Genomic DNA, 15,370 nt, shown 5'->3' on the forward strand with positions numbered 1-15,370 from the left:
CAACAAGCCTGATAGCAACCTCTCATGTGGGGCCCCAAGTCCCCTCTTGGTCCCAAGGGCAGGACCAAGCTGGCTCATCCCTGCATCTCTGGTGTCTGTGCATTGAGTTGATCAGGGGAGAAATCGAGAGCAGCCTCAGGGAAATGCAGGGAAGGGGGCTCCCTAGTCCTTCCATGGGCTCAGAGGCTCCACAAAATAGTGGTTAAAAGCTTGGGCTTTTCCAAGACATGGAAACAACCTAAATGTCCATCAACAGATGAATGGATAAATAAGATGTGGTGTATATACACGTGGTGTACACACACACGTACACACACACACACACACACACACACACACTGGAATATTACTCAGCCACAAAAAAGAATGACATAATGCCATTTGCAGCAACATGGATGGACCTAGAGATTATCATACAAAATGAAGTCAGAAAGAAAGACAAATGTCTTTTGTCTTGCAAACTAGTATATATAGGATGCATAAGCAACAAGGTCCTACTGTATAGCACAGGGAAATATATTCAATATCCTATGATAAACCATAATGGAAAAGAATATGAAAAAGTATATATATGTATAACTGAGTCACTTCGCTGTACAGCAGAAATGAACACAACATTGTAAATCAACTCTACTTCAATAAAATTTTAAAAAGTAAAAACTCGGGCTTTGGAGTCAATACTTTGATCTCACTTCTCTCGACTTATACTTGTGTGACCCCCAGCAAATGCTGAATGAGTCTGGGCCTCGTATCGAGCTGAGGCACATGTGGCAAAGCATGCGAAGCCCGAAGGCCAAGGCCCGGCACACCATAAGCCCTCCCCTGTCATCCGTGGGGGAGGCAGTACTGGGCTGCACATTGTGGAGACGGGGAGGGTCTGGATGAAAGAGCAGGAGCTGCCGCATCGCCCCAGTAGTGCCTGTCAGGGAAGTAGTTGGTCCCGTTTTACAGAGGAAGACCAGGACCAAGAGAGTCTGGGTGTCCAAAACCACCTGCTGCATTCCTGGTGAGCTGAGGCCAGGTTGCAGGGTTCTGGCCTCCAGGACCCTTCCCACTGACCGTCTTCAGGTAAATGCTCTGGGCAGCACCAGAGCACTGCTGACTCTGTGACCCTGCCCCTGGGCCAAAGAGACAGGAAGGGATTTAGTGAGCACCTACTATGCGCCAGGCACTGGGCCTACTTTACATATAGGCCCCCATTTAAGCAGCTGTCTCAGCAGCCAGCTCAGCCCAATGAGCATTTATGCAACCCCTTCTCTGTGCCTGAGAGGAGCTGTATGGGCCAGAGAAAGGTAAGTGAAGCTGTCAAGCTTCACTCCTGGACTTTAAGGAACTTGGAATACAGCAGTGGCGAGGGGACACGACCACGCTGGCTGCAGTCCCAGACAGGGCCAGGTAGAAGCCACCAGAGGCAACACAAACCAAGTATTGTAGGGCCAGGAGGGGAGAAGGGCCTGGCCAGTGCATCTTGCTTGAGGCCTCAGGGTGATCTGCACGGAGCAGACCCGGGGTCCACCCCTACCCTGGCCCTGACTAGCTGTGTGATCTTGGGTGAGTGGCTTAACCTCTCTGTGTCTCAGTTTCCTTGTCTGTAAATAAATAGTGCCTTTCTCATCAGACTGCTGTGGAGATTAAATGAGGAAAATACCATGAAGCATTCAGACCAAGGCTTAGCACACAGTACATGCTCAAAAACAGTGCTCTCATTATCACTGTGCAGTTTGTGCTAGGGGAAGCTTTTGGTCAGGAGGATTGCGTGCAGAAGCTGAGGGGAGGCCTTTCGGGACACTTGTGTGCGGTGGGACTGACTTTCAGGCTGCCCCTCGGAAGTGAGGCTGACTTACCTCCCATTGTAGCGAGCTGGGGCCCTCTGCAGGGCTCCTGCCCCTCAGTTGGCCTGTCTCCTCCAGACCAGCCATAGTTGAGGTCTCTGGTCCACTTGTCACTTTGGTCTTTGGCCACTGGGTGGAGATGCCGGCAGGGCTGGGTGGCTGGGCGAAGCTCTGGGGCCACTGCCCAGGGCTGTATCCATTGACCAGAGTAGCTCCTGCCCCTCCTTCAGACTGGGTGTGTCGCTCTGGCTCCAGCTCCAGAGTACCCTTCGTGCCTGGGGAAATTGTGCCTGGCCCACCCCAGTGTCCAGCCGAGTCCCGGCGGGGCAGCTGGGCCTGCAGGAGCTCCAGGAGGCCTTCCCAGTCCAGCCTCGGAAGAGTGGAGGCGAGTGTCGGCTCCCCCGAGTGGGTCCAGGCCCCCTCTCTGGGGGCCATGAGGAGGCCCACCAGGTCCCTCCAGTCAAGCTCGGGCTGCCTCTCGGGGCCACGCAGGTGTGGACAGGCTCCCTCAGCCCCCCAGCCCGTGGCAGGGGTGGTCTCAGGCCTCTGGGGTTTTGAGAACTCTCCTGGGCCTGCCCTGGAGCTCTCTGGGGGCCTCATAGGCTGGTGAGGACTGGACAGCTCCTGCAGGCTGCCCCAGCCCCGCTGAGCTGGCCTGCCAGAGGGCTCCCATGGCCCAGCACTGGGGGGTTCCTCCCAGGCCTCTGCCTGCCCCCTGTGGCAGGGGGGGCCAGCCAGCAGCTTCCAGCTCTCCTCAGACTCCCTGGGAGGGCCCCTCCAGGTTTCCTCTGGGGCTCTGGCAGCCCCCTGCCTGGGCCCCCCAAGTCCTAGCCAGCCCCCCAGGCCTGGGCCCTCCTGCCTGCCCCAGCCTCTCTCCAGGTGTCCGTGTGGGTCCCCGGATCCTGGCGGTCCCTCCAGACTCTGCTGCCCTCCCAGGGGCCGTCTTGGGCCCGCCCGGCCTCTTTCCAGAGGGCTCTCTGTCCGCTGCTCCCTCTCAGGAGTCCTGGCTGACGTCCTCGGGGGCGGCGAGGACCCCTGGAGCCGCCGTTCCCCCTCAGGCCGCCTCTCGGGGCTCCTGGGATGAGGGGGCTCTGCTCGGCTCCGCCGGGCCGGTTCTGCCTGCTTCGCGAGGGGCTTGGTTACCTGAGGATGAGGTGAGGGAGTGGGTGAGGCTCCAGGACCTTGACTGGGTGGTGTCTGTCTAGGAGGACAGGAAACTGGGGTCTTAGCCAGGCTTCAGGGAGTTGCAAGCTCTGTCCTCACGGCAGGCTGGATTAAAGCAGGTCAAAAAGTACCTAGGGTCTCTGGCTTCCCTCCCTGGGGGTGTCAGCCCTTACCTCTCACCCACCTTCCTCAGTTCCAGAAAAAGATCTGCAAACAGCTGCTCACTTTCCGGACTTCCCCCTCCCCCCCAAGATATTGATTCCAACCTGGGCTATCAGGTGCCGGAATTTCCACCACCAATACTCCATTCACACTGGGTTGGGCCCTGCCATCTAAGAGTTTCTTTAAAAATACCAATCCCCACCCTGGAAGAGACAGCCCTTAGAGCTGGACTGACGTATGGGGAGGTTTTCCCTGAAAACTTCTCAAGATGGCAGGTGCCTAATGGAGGACGGGGGCAGCATGGAAGGGCCGTCTTCAGGATGGACTGATGGGGTCTGGCTCAATTTTGCTGGCTCTTTGGGAGAGGGAGGAGCTGGACGCCCATGATTGGGACTCTGACCCTTTCGTAAAGAACCTCCCTTCCCAGGACCCCCGCCCAGCACCTGGGGGAGGGGAGAAGCTGTGGCTCACCCCTTGGGGGTGCAGGGGCCCCGGGCAGGCTGGCAGTGCTCACCTCCCTGCTGAGGGCAGGGCTGGACTGTCTTCGGAGAGGTTGGCTCTGAACTTGGCTGGGCCGCTGCGACCGCCCCTCATCCCGGGTCTGGAAGGCCCCCGGTGCCTCGGACTTCCTATGAGCAAACGCACCGCCCCTCTGAGGGCCCTTGGGACTGCCCCACTCCCGGCACCCCAGCTCCTCTACTCCCACCCCCAGTGGAAGAGATGTAGCAGATCCAGGGACCCACCACAAGCTCGTTGAAGGGCCTTAAGTGAGGGAGGATCCTTTCAGGGCCTCAGTTTCCCCTTCTGCAAAATGGGGATAGTCGACACTGCCCTATTCTACCTGCTTCATGGGGCTGTTGGGAAGACGAAATGAGAAAAGGGGTGGGCAAAGGTCGGGGAGCTCAGCCTTGGCCTTGACCGCCTCCTGTCTCACTCAGTACTTCCTTTCTGGCCGCCACCCCACTCGCAGCCCACAGTTCACCCTCAGACAAAGGCTAGACTGGTCCTTGTGGGAATTAAGATTTATTGAGCACCTACCATGTCGCAGGCAGTGTGCATGCGTGATCATAATGGCAAACATTTATGGAACACTTCCTGTGTCCCAGGCACTTGTACTATCTCATTTCAACTCCTGCAATCCATGAGGTGGAGACAGGAGAGGCAGAATGACATATGCCCCCATATTCCATTCTTTCTGCCCATTTTCTGTCCATATGGTAAATTTTGGACTTCCCAGGCCAACCTGTTCCCCTCAGTACTAGCTGCAGCCCTCTAGCTGTTGGTTAAAGAGCTCTTAGCAAGATCAGAAGGAAGAAACATCCTCTTTTCCCCACAACTCCAGAAAGGCCAACATAAAACCGCCCATGCAAATGTCATTTCTAAGACACCCAGATTTCAGGCATTGTTGCCACGTCCGGCGAAGACAACCTCTAAGCTGTGGAAAGTCCCTAGTTCCAGCTAGTTGTCTTGCTTAATAATCGTTAGCCATGGCTATTAATATTTAACGTGACATCTCTGTTGAAATGTAGGAACATTAAACAGAATCTGGGTACATCTCTCCCCTCCCCTGTGTGAGGGGGTCAAAAGAAAAGACCTAACCACTCCACTGGGTATTTAGGATATTTATTGCAAGAGGGTTTGAGAGTCAGACTTCATCTAAATTGGCAGATGGAGCTGTGTCTCTGGTGGCTGAACCAAACCAGAAGGCTGGGAAAGATGACCAGGTGCTGACCTTGACCCAGCCAGTGAAACAGGAAGAAGAATCTCTCCTCAGGTCTGAGCCAGGACCCATACCCTGCAGTCTGCCTCCAGCTTGGGGACTAGGCTGAAACTCTACAGAGGCTTTAGAAAGTGAAACAATTAAGGCCTTGGGCTTTGTTCTTGTCTTATGGCTTTTGCCAATGTTATTGGAATCAGATCCATAAACTAATTTGATTTTTTAGCCATTCTTAGCATTGGACTCACAGGAAACCAAAGTTCCCTGCTCTGGAGTAACTGTTTCTAAGTTTGATGGCTGCCTGATCAGGTTCAATTTTTAATCCAATTTGAAGCGAGAGAGTTTCCTTGCTCTGTGAGATCTGATGCCTTAGAGTGAATTTCCCTCAGAACCGGGGTGTAGGAGCCTCTGCGAAGCAAAAACTCCAACGTTGACTAGGTGGGGAGGATAATGGCAGAAACTACCCTGTGCAGGGTGGCGAGGCAAACGTGCGTTCTCTTCCGAATGAATGCATTTTCCATATAAACTCCAGCTTGTTCAGTGAGCATTCCGTCTGAGAAGGTTCCCCCCGTGTGGAATGGAGAGAGGGGAGAGAACTCAAGAAAATTCTGAGACTTGGACAGAGACCCAGCCTCCTGATGCTGAAGCAACAGTATTTCCTCGGGCCACCTGTTCCTGAGGGTTGGTGTGGCTCTGCACCGAGGATGACAAAGAAGCTTGGATGGGCTCTTCCACCTCCAGGGGGTATTAAAGGACAGCGACCATCAAGTCAGGTAAATTCCATGAAGGCTCTGTTTTGAATTCAAGATACTAGGAAATGCTTATATGATTCTAAGACAAGAAATTCCAAAGGCATCAAGAGGGCAGGAATGAAGATATCGAGCCAAAATTCCTAATGCTTTAATGTGATAATAGCCCTTTAAGAAAAAACGTCCAGCCTCAGTTAGAGCAATGCTTGAACAGAGTAGATGCTCAATAAATACATGTTGAATGAATGAATGGGAGAAAGTAAGAGTACAGCTCTATAGCCACCCACTCATAAATTTCAGTCTGTCCCTTAGAGATATTTAAGTAGGTTTTAAAATTTTATCTTCAGAGGACGAATGGTTTTCTACTTGGAAAAAATGCCATACAAGAGGGAAAATTTTAATTACTCAGTAGAGTCGTAAAGCCTTGGTTAAAAGCAAATAATCTACTTCACCAAAATATATATGCTAAATATGCAATTTTTATATATCAGTCATACCTCAATAAAGCTTTAAAAAAAAGGTAAATCTACTTCAAAGAGAGCAAAATGAATAGAAGTATCTGTGTAAAAACAATTAAATGATTAATAAAAGTATAAATATTCCAGACTTCTACTATAAATGCTTTATCTCTCTAGAAGTTAATCAGGGTAAGAAAAAAAAAGAAGGAAAGAAAATTTAACTTTGGTTCAAAGACGCTGCTGAGTCATCAGGTAAAGTCAAAGGTATGCAAATTGACATCAGACCAAAAATAGTCATCATAAAAGGCCAAAGACAAAGGGGATTTTCAGGGTAGTGAGACTATTCCGTGTGATACTCTGATGGTAGACACACGTCATTATACATCTGTCTGAACTCAGAATGTACATCACCAAGAGTGAACCCTAATGTGAACTATGGACTTTGGGTGATAATGTGTCAGTGTAAGTTCATGGATTGCAACAAGTGGACCACTCTGACGGGGGATGTTGATAGTGGAGTAGCTGTGCACGTGTAGGAACAGGGAGTATATGGGAAATCTCTGTACTTTCTGCTCAATTTTGTTGTGAACCAAAAACTGCTCTAAAAAAACGAAAGTATTTTTTTAAGAGGCCAAAGAAAGAATTACACTAATGCTGGAGACCACAAAGGTTGTCGCCTGGGTTTTAAATGGATAAAACTGACTGGAAAAGGAAATTTGAAGAATAAGAGATAAGGTTTCTCGTGCAGATTCAAATCTAAGAGAAAATGTTTTCTAAGGAACAACAAAGAGAGGAATTGTGGATGCAAAATATTAGCCACTCCTTAGGGTGATGGAAATGTTCTAAAATTATGTTGTGGTGTTGGTTGTACACCTCAGCCTCGGTAAATATGCTATAATTTATTGAATTCTACACTGAAAGTTTTGAGACTTTCAGACCTATGTTTTTTTGTTCTCTTGAACTTAGCGAATGGAATTTCAGCCCTGATCCTTAAAGACTCTGAGGCTGGAACTGCTGGAGAAAGAAATCTCAGCCGGATCTGGAGGAAACATTTCTCCTCCCCAAGACTGGGGAAAAGCAGACGTTCTGCTGGGTTGTAAACACCCGCATGAATGGAGCCACTGACCAAGGAGACTTGTGGGATTCCTGGACTTCAGGTGCTGTCGCTGCGTCCCAGGAAAGGAATATTTAACCTCTAAAAAAAGTCTGTCATCCTGTGGGTTCTCTTATTTAAAATATGTGGCTCTGGCCATACGTTTTAAATTGACATCTCTGTTTTCGGAAATGCAAGGGACCTGTGAGCTTTCTTCTTTAAGGCAGAAAAAAAATCTGGGACACCTTCTTCTCCCTCACATAAGGTGTAAAAAATAAATAAATAAATAAATAAACCTGTGACTCTGGATCAAACAAAGGGTTTGAGAATTTAACCTCATTTAAATTAATGTACTAATGTTCTAATTCTACAGATGAGGAAACTGAGGCTCAGGTAGATTAAATCACTTTACCACATCACACCAGTTGGTGAATGGCGTTGACCCAGGGTTTGAACCCAGCCTGCCTGACCCTGGTCTTCGCTCTTACTCTTAGGCTATGCACAATATCACTTAATTGTCAAAAACAACTCCTAAGGTGCGGAAACAGGTGAAGTGATTTGCCTAAGGTCACATAGCCAGTAAGCGGCAGGGCGGGGGCCTAAACCCTTTCCTGGTTTGGAACCTAAGCCTGTGAACCTTCCACCTGTCCTGCCGCCGCCGAGCCTCCGCCCCAGCCCACCTGGCTGCCCCAGCCCTGGGCTCACCTGCGCTCTTGCCCGAAGAGGCGCTCCACCTCTGCGCGGCCAGGGCTGCGGGTGCGGCCCCCGTTGCTGCACTGGGGCCCTGGCTCCCTCTGCGCCAGCCTCCTGGGTGGGGGCAGGTCGGCCAGCACGGTGTATTCCTCCCTCTCCAAGTTGTGCCTGGTCTCCCCCGGGGGTGCCGAGCCCCGGGAGCCCCCCGAGCTGCCTGGCGGAGGTGAGGGTGCCAGGAGCGCTAGGTCACTGGGCGGGTGGCGGGGTGGAGAGGAGGCTCGAGGGGCATCCCGGTGCCCTATGCACACTTGAGGGGGCAGCACTGGGGAGCCACGCAGAGAGTCGGTGGAGGGGGCCAGGCTCTCCATGCTAGTCCCAGTGGGGTCCTGGAAGAAGAGGGAGGGCTCGGGGGCCTGGCGGGGCGGGGACGAGAAGGAGGGTGCATCACGGTGCCCAATGCATACAGGGCTGGGGATGTGGAGGCGCTCGTGCAGAGAGTCTGTGGAGGGGACAAGGCTCTCCGTGCTGGCCCTGGGGAGATCCTGGAACAAGAGGGCGGGCTCTGGGGCTTGGCGCGGCGGGGAGGAGGCCCGGGGTGCGTCACGGTGCCCGATACACACAGTGGGGGGGAACTGAGGAGGCTCGTGCTGGGCGGACTGGTTCTCAGCATCTGACGTGTCTGGGAGGAAGGGAAAGGGGTCAAATTGGGTGTGGCGGGGGGGTGAGGAAGCCCGAGGGGCATCCCGGTGTCCAATGCATACGGCTGGGGGCATATAGGGGGGGTCATGGTGGGGCGATTCACTCTCAGATGCGTGGGGGTCTGGGAAGAAGGGAAAGGGGTCATGCTGCAAATAGCGAGGAGGCGAGGAGGCTCGAGGGGCATCCCGGTGCCCAATGCACACAGGGCAGGGGGGCTGGGAGGGCTCCGGAGAGGTCTGGGGTGCACCGCGGGTAGCAGGGTGCAGAGGCGAGGAGGTCCGGGAGGCACTGTGGTGGCTTGGCGGGTGGGAGGAGGAAGTGGCCCGGGATGGTGAGTTGTGCTGGGTGGGGCTGGAGGAGCGCTGGGGTGAGTCACGCTGAGCTGGTCTGATGGGAGATGAGGTCTGAGGCCTGTCGCTTTGGGTTGGCCGGAGGGCAATGGATGCCCAGGGAACCTCACTTTGCTTGGAGCGAGATGGGGAAGAGGTTCGGGGGCCATCGCCCTGGGTTGGCCGGAGGGGAAAGGAAGCCCATGGAATGTCTTTGTTAGTACGATGGGGAGAGGAATTCCTGGGATTGTTCCGCTGAGAGGAACGACGGGGAGAGGAAGGTCCGGGATTGTCCCGTTGGGTGCAGCCCTGAGAGGAGGAGCTTCCTGGGTTTTCCCGCCGTGAGGAAGAGGATTTGGGATTGTCCCGTTGGGCACAAGAGGTTTTGGGGTTGTCCCTTTGGGTAGAAGAGGTTCTGGGAGTGTTCTGTTGAATACAAGAAGGTCTGGGGTTGTCCCTCTGGTGAGTACAAGTAGGGACAGGAGCTTGAGGGCTGTCCTGTTGGGTAGAAGAGGCTCTGGAGTTGTCTTGTTGGGTGGCTCTGGGGGGAAAGGAAACTTGAGGATTATTTCGTTGGGTGGACGAGGTTCTGGGGTTGTCCCGTTGGGCGACTCTTGAGGGAGAGGATGCTCTGGGCGTGTTCTGTTGCGTGGAAGAGGCCCTAGGGGTATCCTGTTGGGTGGACGAGGTTCTGGGGTTATCCCGTTGGGCAACTCTTGAGGGAGAGGATGCTCTGGGGGTGTTCCGCTGTGTGGAAGAGGTCTTGGGGGTGTCCTGTTGGGTGGACGAGGTTCTGGGGTTATCCCGTTGGGCAACTCTTGAGGGAGAGGATGCTCTGGGGGCATTCCGCTGTGTGGAAGAGGTCTTGGGGGTGTCCTGTTGGGTGGACGAGGTTCTGGGGTTGTCCCGTTGGGCGACTCTTGAGGGAGAGGATGGTCTGGGGGTGTTCCGTTGCGTGGAAGAGGCCCTAGGGGTATCCTGTTGGATGGACGAGGTTCTGGGGTTATCCCGTTGGGCGACTCTTGAGGGAGAGGATGGTCTGGGGGTGTTCTGTTGCGTGGAAGAGGCCCTAGGGGTATCCTGTTGGATGGACGAGGTTCTGGGGTTATCCCGTTGGGCGACTCTTGAGGGAGAGGATGCTCTGGGGGTGTTCCGCTGTGTGGAAGAGGTCCTGGGGGTGTCCTGCTGGGTGGATGAGGTTCTGGGGTTGTCCCGTTGGGCAAGTCGTGGGGGAGAGGAGGCTCGGGAGGTATCGAGTTGTGTGGAAGCAGAGCGATGGAGAGAGGAAGCCTGGGGGGTGGTACTTCGAGCACCACTCTGTGGTGTCGCGGGAGAGACCGGGGTCAGCGCCGACCGGTGCCGCTCCAAGAAGTACGCGCTTTCTCCCCGGAGCTTCGCCCAGTGCTGTCCGGCGCTTCGGTTCCCACCACCAGAGCCTAGAGAGAGAAGAGTTAGGTTCAAGGTAAAGGCAGAGGTCTAGGCAGCTCCCACAGCCTACCTTTCTTTGTCCCCTGGGACAGATGACTGGGGCACACCCCACACTGTCTCCTTAGAGGACCCACTTTCCCTATCACACAACTCCACCCCTCTGAGCAACAGATTGGAGGAGGGCTTAGATGCCACTCTCAAGCTGATGTCAGGAATCTGAAATTGAAAACCAGGATGACTCGGTCAAAGTGGGGTGGGCTCTAGAGCCGAAGGTCACATAGTCTGGGGGTTCACGAACAAGTTAGAAAAGAGGCAAACTCGTAAAGAGCAGTTTTGAAAATAGTCTGTGAGGGACTTCCCTGGCCATCCAGTGGTTAAGACTTCGCCTTCCAATGCAGGGGGTGCGGGTTCAATCCCTGGTCGAGGAGCTAAGATCCCACATGACTTGCGGCCAAAAAACCAAAACATAAAACAGAAGCAATGTTATAACAAATTCAATAAAGACTTTAAAAATAGTCCACATTGGGCTTCCCTGGTGGCGCAGTGGTTGGGAGTCCGCCTGCCGATGCAGGGGACACGGGTTCGTGCCCCGGTCCGGGAAGATCCCACATGCGGCGGAGCGGCTGTGCCCGTGAGCCATGGCCGCTGAGCCTGCGCGTCCAGAGCCTGTGCTCCGCAACGGGAGAGGCCACAACAGTGAGAGGCCAGCGTACCGCAAAAAAAAAAAAAAAAAAAAAAAAAAATAGTCCACATCAAAAAACCTTTAAAGAAAAGAAAAAGAAAGAAAGAAGCATAAAATAGCCTGTGTGACCCCGAGAGGGAGAGCTGGATCCAATAGCAGCTACCAACAAATTTTCATTTCTGTTCTACTTCCTGCAACTGGATTCCGAGAAACTCCCCCCTCTCTTCCAGTGAGACTTGTGTGATCGCTCTAAAAAGTTCCTTTTGTGAACCGGCAGCATTGGCCTCACCCGGGGGTTTGCTAAGAAATGCAGAATCTCAGGTGCACCCTGGGTGCACTGCATCAGAATCACATTTTAATAAGATTCCCAGGTGATTTGCATGCACGTTACAGTTTAAGAAGCCCTGATCTAAGGGATTCATGTAACTTCGCTAATCAGTGACCCCCTCACAACTCCCATCCCCATGAAGGGGCCGCCATGATCATGGTGTCACCCTACACCCCCCTCAGTCCCTTGGTCACCAAGCATGTGGTGGCCACCAGCTGTGTGCGTGTCCCTGGGCTGGTACTTCAGGAGAGAAGTAACGGGTATTGTGGCCGTGTCTTGAAGGAGCCACGACTGCATTCATTAAAGTCCACACTTAAGAGTCCCTCTTCTCTGGGGAGTTGCCTGATGGCCTAGTGGTTGGGATTCTGCACTTTCACTGCCTTGGCCCAGGGCTCAGTCCCTGGTGGGGGAACTGAGATCCCACAAGCCACGCAACGCGGCCAAAAAAAAAAAAAATGGAAACCCTCTTCTCACACTTTGAAACCTCTGCCTCCTCCAAACTCTCTGAGCTGGTGTCACTGAAGTCTTGAGTTTCCAGCACCCATCGAGGAACTGGAACCACGCACAGAGCAGCACTTAAAATTTGCGCTGTTGGGAATTCCCTGGCAGTCCAGGGGTTGGGACTCGGCGCTTTCACTGCCGAGACCGGGATCTAGGATCCCGCAAGCCGGCGATTCGGCCAAAAAAAAAATTTGCCTTGTGGTTGCGTGATGGTCTGATGCCCCACGACGTTCCAAATCTGCACGCTCCTCTCATCCACCTCTTCCCACCTCCCCGCTCTCAGCTACCCTCCTTTCTCACCTGGATGGTTGCAATAGCCCCCCAACAATGTGCACTCTGGGCCCAAGGTCATCACCCATCCAGGGAGATCCTTTCCAAAAGCAAATCTAGCTAGATCACCCCTGCTTACAAGGAGAGACGAAAGCTGTCACAGATGGGAGAAAACTGAAAGACATGGTAACTAAACACAATGTGGGATCCTGGATTGGATCCTGCAACATAAAAGGGCCATGTGTGGAAAAACGGTGAATCCAAAGAAAGTCTGTAGTTTAGTCAGTAGTATTGTTACCAGTGTTAATTTCTTAATATATATTTTTTTTAATTTCTTAATTTTGATAATAGGGCTATGGTTATGTAAGATGTCAACACTGGGAAAACCCGGGTAAGCGGTATAATGGAAACTCTCTGTACTATCCTTGCAACTCTTCTAAAAGATTAAAAAAAAAATGCAGGGCTTCCCTGGTGGCGCAGTGGTTGGGAGTCCGCCTGCCAATGCAGGGGACGCGGGTTCGCGTCCCGGTCCGGGAAGATCCCACGTCCGCGGAGCGGCTGGGCCCGTGAGCCATGGCTGCTGAGCCTGTGCGTCTGGAGCCTGTGCTCCGCGTCGGGAGAGGCCACAGCAGTGAGAGGCCCGCGTACCGCAAAAAAAAAAAAAAAAAGCAAAAACTTCAAGGGCTCCCATCTGCACTTGGAATAAAATCCAGGCATTTCCCATGTGTGGCAAGGCTCTGCCTGCCCCCACCGGCCTCCCAGCTCCCTGTGGGTAGGGGCCTCGCCTTCTTGTTTATTACTGTGTCTACTGGGCTTAGGAAAGTGTCTAGCACACCATAAGTGAGCAATAATATTGTGCCACCACCTTCCAGCTCTGAGTTGCACCTCGTCCTGGAGTCTTCCCACCCTTTGAGCATGTGCACTGGCTGAGATGGCGTTTACCACCACTCCCAGTGGCTCACAGCTGGGTCAGCACCCCCAGCCCCGGTTTCTTCCCTTTCCCACCCATCACAAGCATCCCTTGGAGCCTGGCCCACCCAGGATCTGACTTCATTCCTGCAGCCCCCTTAGTGAGCACACAGGGCAGGCTGTGCAGAGGTTCTAGGGCATCTGTGTTTTGTCCCTCAGCTAGCCGGGCTCGGCACAGCCTGCCCCATGGAGTGTGTCTGCAAACTGAGAGGTGCCCCGAGAGGGATGTCAAGGCATTCCCAGCATCTTGGACTTGGCTAATTCCCCCCAGGCCGTGGCCTCCTGCTGCAATTTGGGAACCTGCCGCCAGGCAGACAGTGGTGACTGCCTTTGATCAAGCAGGTCACATAGTGAGGGTCCCCCCACCCCACGGCCCCTGTGTTTAAGAGCAAGAAAGCAGGGATTTAGTACAAAACCCCACCAGCTCTCAGGCCATTCGCACTGGGGAGGCGCTTCTTCCCATACACACCCTCCCCAGGGCCTGATGGGGCAGGGCAGTGGAGGCTGGGGTGCTGACAAGATCTGATGAATGTTTTTAAAGGATGGCTCAGCTGCTGGGGGCAGAATGGACTAAAGGGGCCTGGCAGAAACAGGAGATCTGAAGGCGCTGTGGCAATAACCCCTGGTTTGGTCGGGGAGCAGTGGTAAAGATGGCAGAAAGGAGACATATTTGGGGTGTGTTTTGGAGGTGCTGGCCAGAATTGCTGCTGATTGGATGTGAAAGGTGAGGAAAGGGGAATCGGGATAACACGAGATTTGGGACCTGAGCCTCCGGATGGGTGGTGACATAGAACAGATTGGAGGAGGAACAGGCTGGGAGGGAGGGTCAGGTTACTGGTGGCCCCCAACACCGGCCTCCTCTGCACCCCCTTCTCCTACACTCCACATGCTCCTATCACCCCATCTTTCTTCTCTCCTCGAACCTGCCACCTCTGCCCACTCCTTAAGGCTCTGCAATGGCTCTTCTGTTTCTGAACTTAGATCTCAGCTACAATGTCGCCTCCCCAGAGAGGCCCTCCCTGTCCACGGGCCACTTGCTCTCACAGCCTCCTGTCTAATTGTCCAAAAATCAGTTCCCACTCTCTTGGACTTGGAAAAGATGCCACGTCCTCCCCCGTGCAACACATGGGGGCACCTGGCCAGTTTGCCCCATGCTGGGATGCTGAGTGTCCACTTGGTTAAGGTGCTGTCTGCCAGATCTTCCCATCCTAAGGCTGCCTTTTCCCTCTGTAATCGATATGTAATCTGAGGGGCGATACTCTGAGACCGTGTGAATATACTGTTCCCTGACAACCCTTCACCCAGGAATTTAGCATCAGCCGGTGATTCATGCCTAAACCAGTTATCACTACAGTGGCTGCAATGGTCTCTTAAACTGCAAAAGTCTCCTCTGCCTCGTCCTGCTTCAATTCATCCTTCACACCTTGCCCTAGTGAAATTCTTAAGGCACAGGACCAATTACATCGCTCCCCTTCGCAAAAACCTCCTGTGGCCCCCTGCTACTTACAAAAGAAAGTCCAGACTCCTTGGCTAGACTCTTGAGGCCCCGCATGGTCTGGCCCAGCTATATACCACCATCCCTGCTAAAGCTGTGCATACCAGGATACTCCCTTTTCACACCTCCATGCCTTTACCCAGCTGTTTCCTCAGCTACAGTGCCACATCCAAAAGGTGTTCCTCTGAGTCCTTCCTTGGCTGGAATGAAGCTCTTTCTCCCCAGACCCCGGACCTACCCTGACCCTCACCCCCAGCCCTTCTCACAACTCCGCACAGCTGTTTCTACCCTTCCTCTGTCCTGAGCTGCTGTTTGTCATCTCCCATCTGTTTGCTTTACTAGATGATGTGCTTTTCGGGGCAGGGACCATGTCTGGCTCTTCCTGAATGCCCAAGGTATCTAGCATCAGGTCTTACACATGGTTAGTGCTCATGTGTCTGATGATTGAATGCTACAGGAGCCGTAGGAAGCCAAGACTGCCTTCTGGGGTTAGGACATGGATGCCCCGCCCCACATCTCTAAATCCTGATGATGCTGAAGACACAGACCAGGAGGCAACACAGCGCAGTAGTGATGGAGGGCCCAAACTTTGGGGGTCCAGCATCCTGGGTTCACATACCAGTGAGACGCTGACCAGTGTCATGGGCATCTGTGGGCTTGGCCTGACCAGCAGCCTTCTGCCTTTCTCTGGAAACAACACCTCCTTGATTTCCTTTGAGCCATCTCCTCTCTTCCACTCTCAGACCATGAAGTTTGAACAGGGGATTGATCCCATCCCTGATCTCCAGGTTGGGCACATGA

At 53.3% G+C, this 15,370-nt stretch overlaps 1 protein-coding gene across 4 annotated transcripts in view; it reads right to left on the bottom strand.

Annotated features, from left to right (window-relative positions):
• Nucleotides 1-15,370, bottom strand: part of TRIOBP (TRIO and F-actin binding protein) — a 58,824-nt gene that overhangs the window by 32,567 nt on the left and 10,887 nt on the right. For all 4 annotated transcript variants that reach the window (XM_033866085.2, XM_073788197.1, XM_033866088.2 and 1 more), the window contains 3 exons: nucleotides 7,881-10,332; nucleotides 3,673-3,787; nucleotides 1,845-2,975 (listed from right to left, as the gene is read on the bottom strand). In XM_033866085.2, the coding sequence (XP_033721976.1) occupies nucleotides 1,845-2,975; nucleotides 3,673-3,787; nucleotides 7,881-10,332 (3,698 nt within the window). The remainder of the gene's footprint in view (nucleotides 1-1,844; nucleotides 2,976-3,672; nucleotides 3,788-7,880; nucleotides 10,333-15,370) is intronic.

The sequence above is a fragment of the Tursiops truncatus genome, chromosome 11, assembly GCF_011762595.2.
Source record: "Tursiops truncatus isolate mTurTru1 chromosome 11, mTurTru1.mat.Y, whole genome shotgun sequence".
In the NCBI taxonomy this organism is placed as follows: domain Eukaryota; kingdom Metazoa; phylum Chordata; class Mammalia; order Artiodactyla; family Delphinidae; genus Tursiops; species Tursiops truncatus.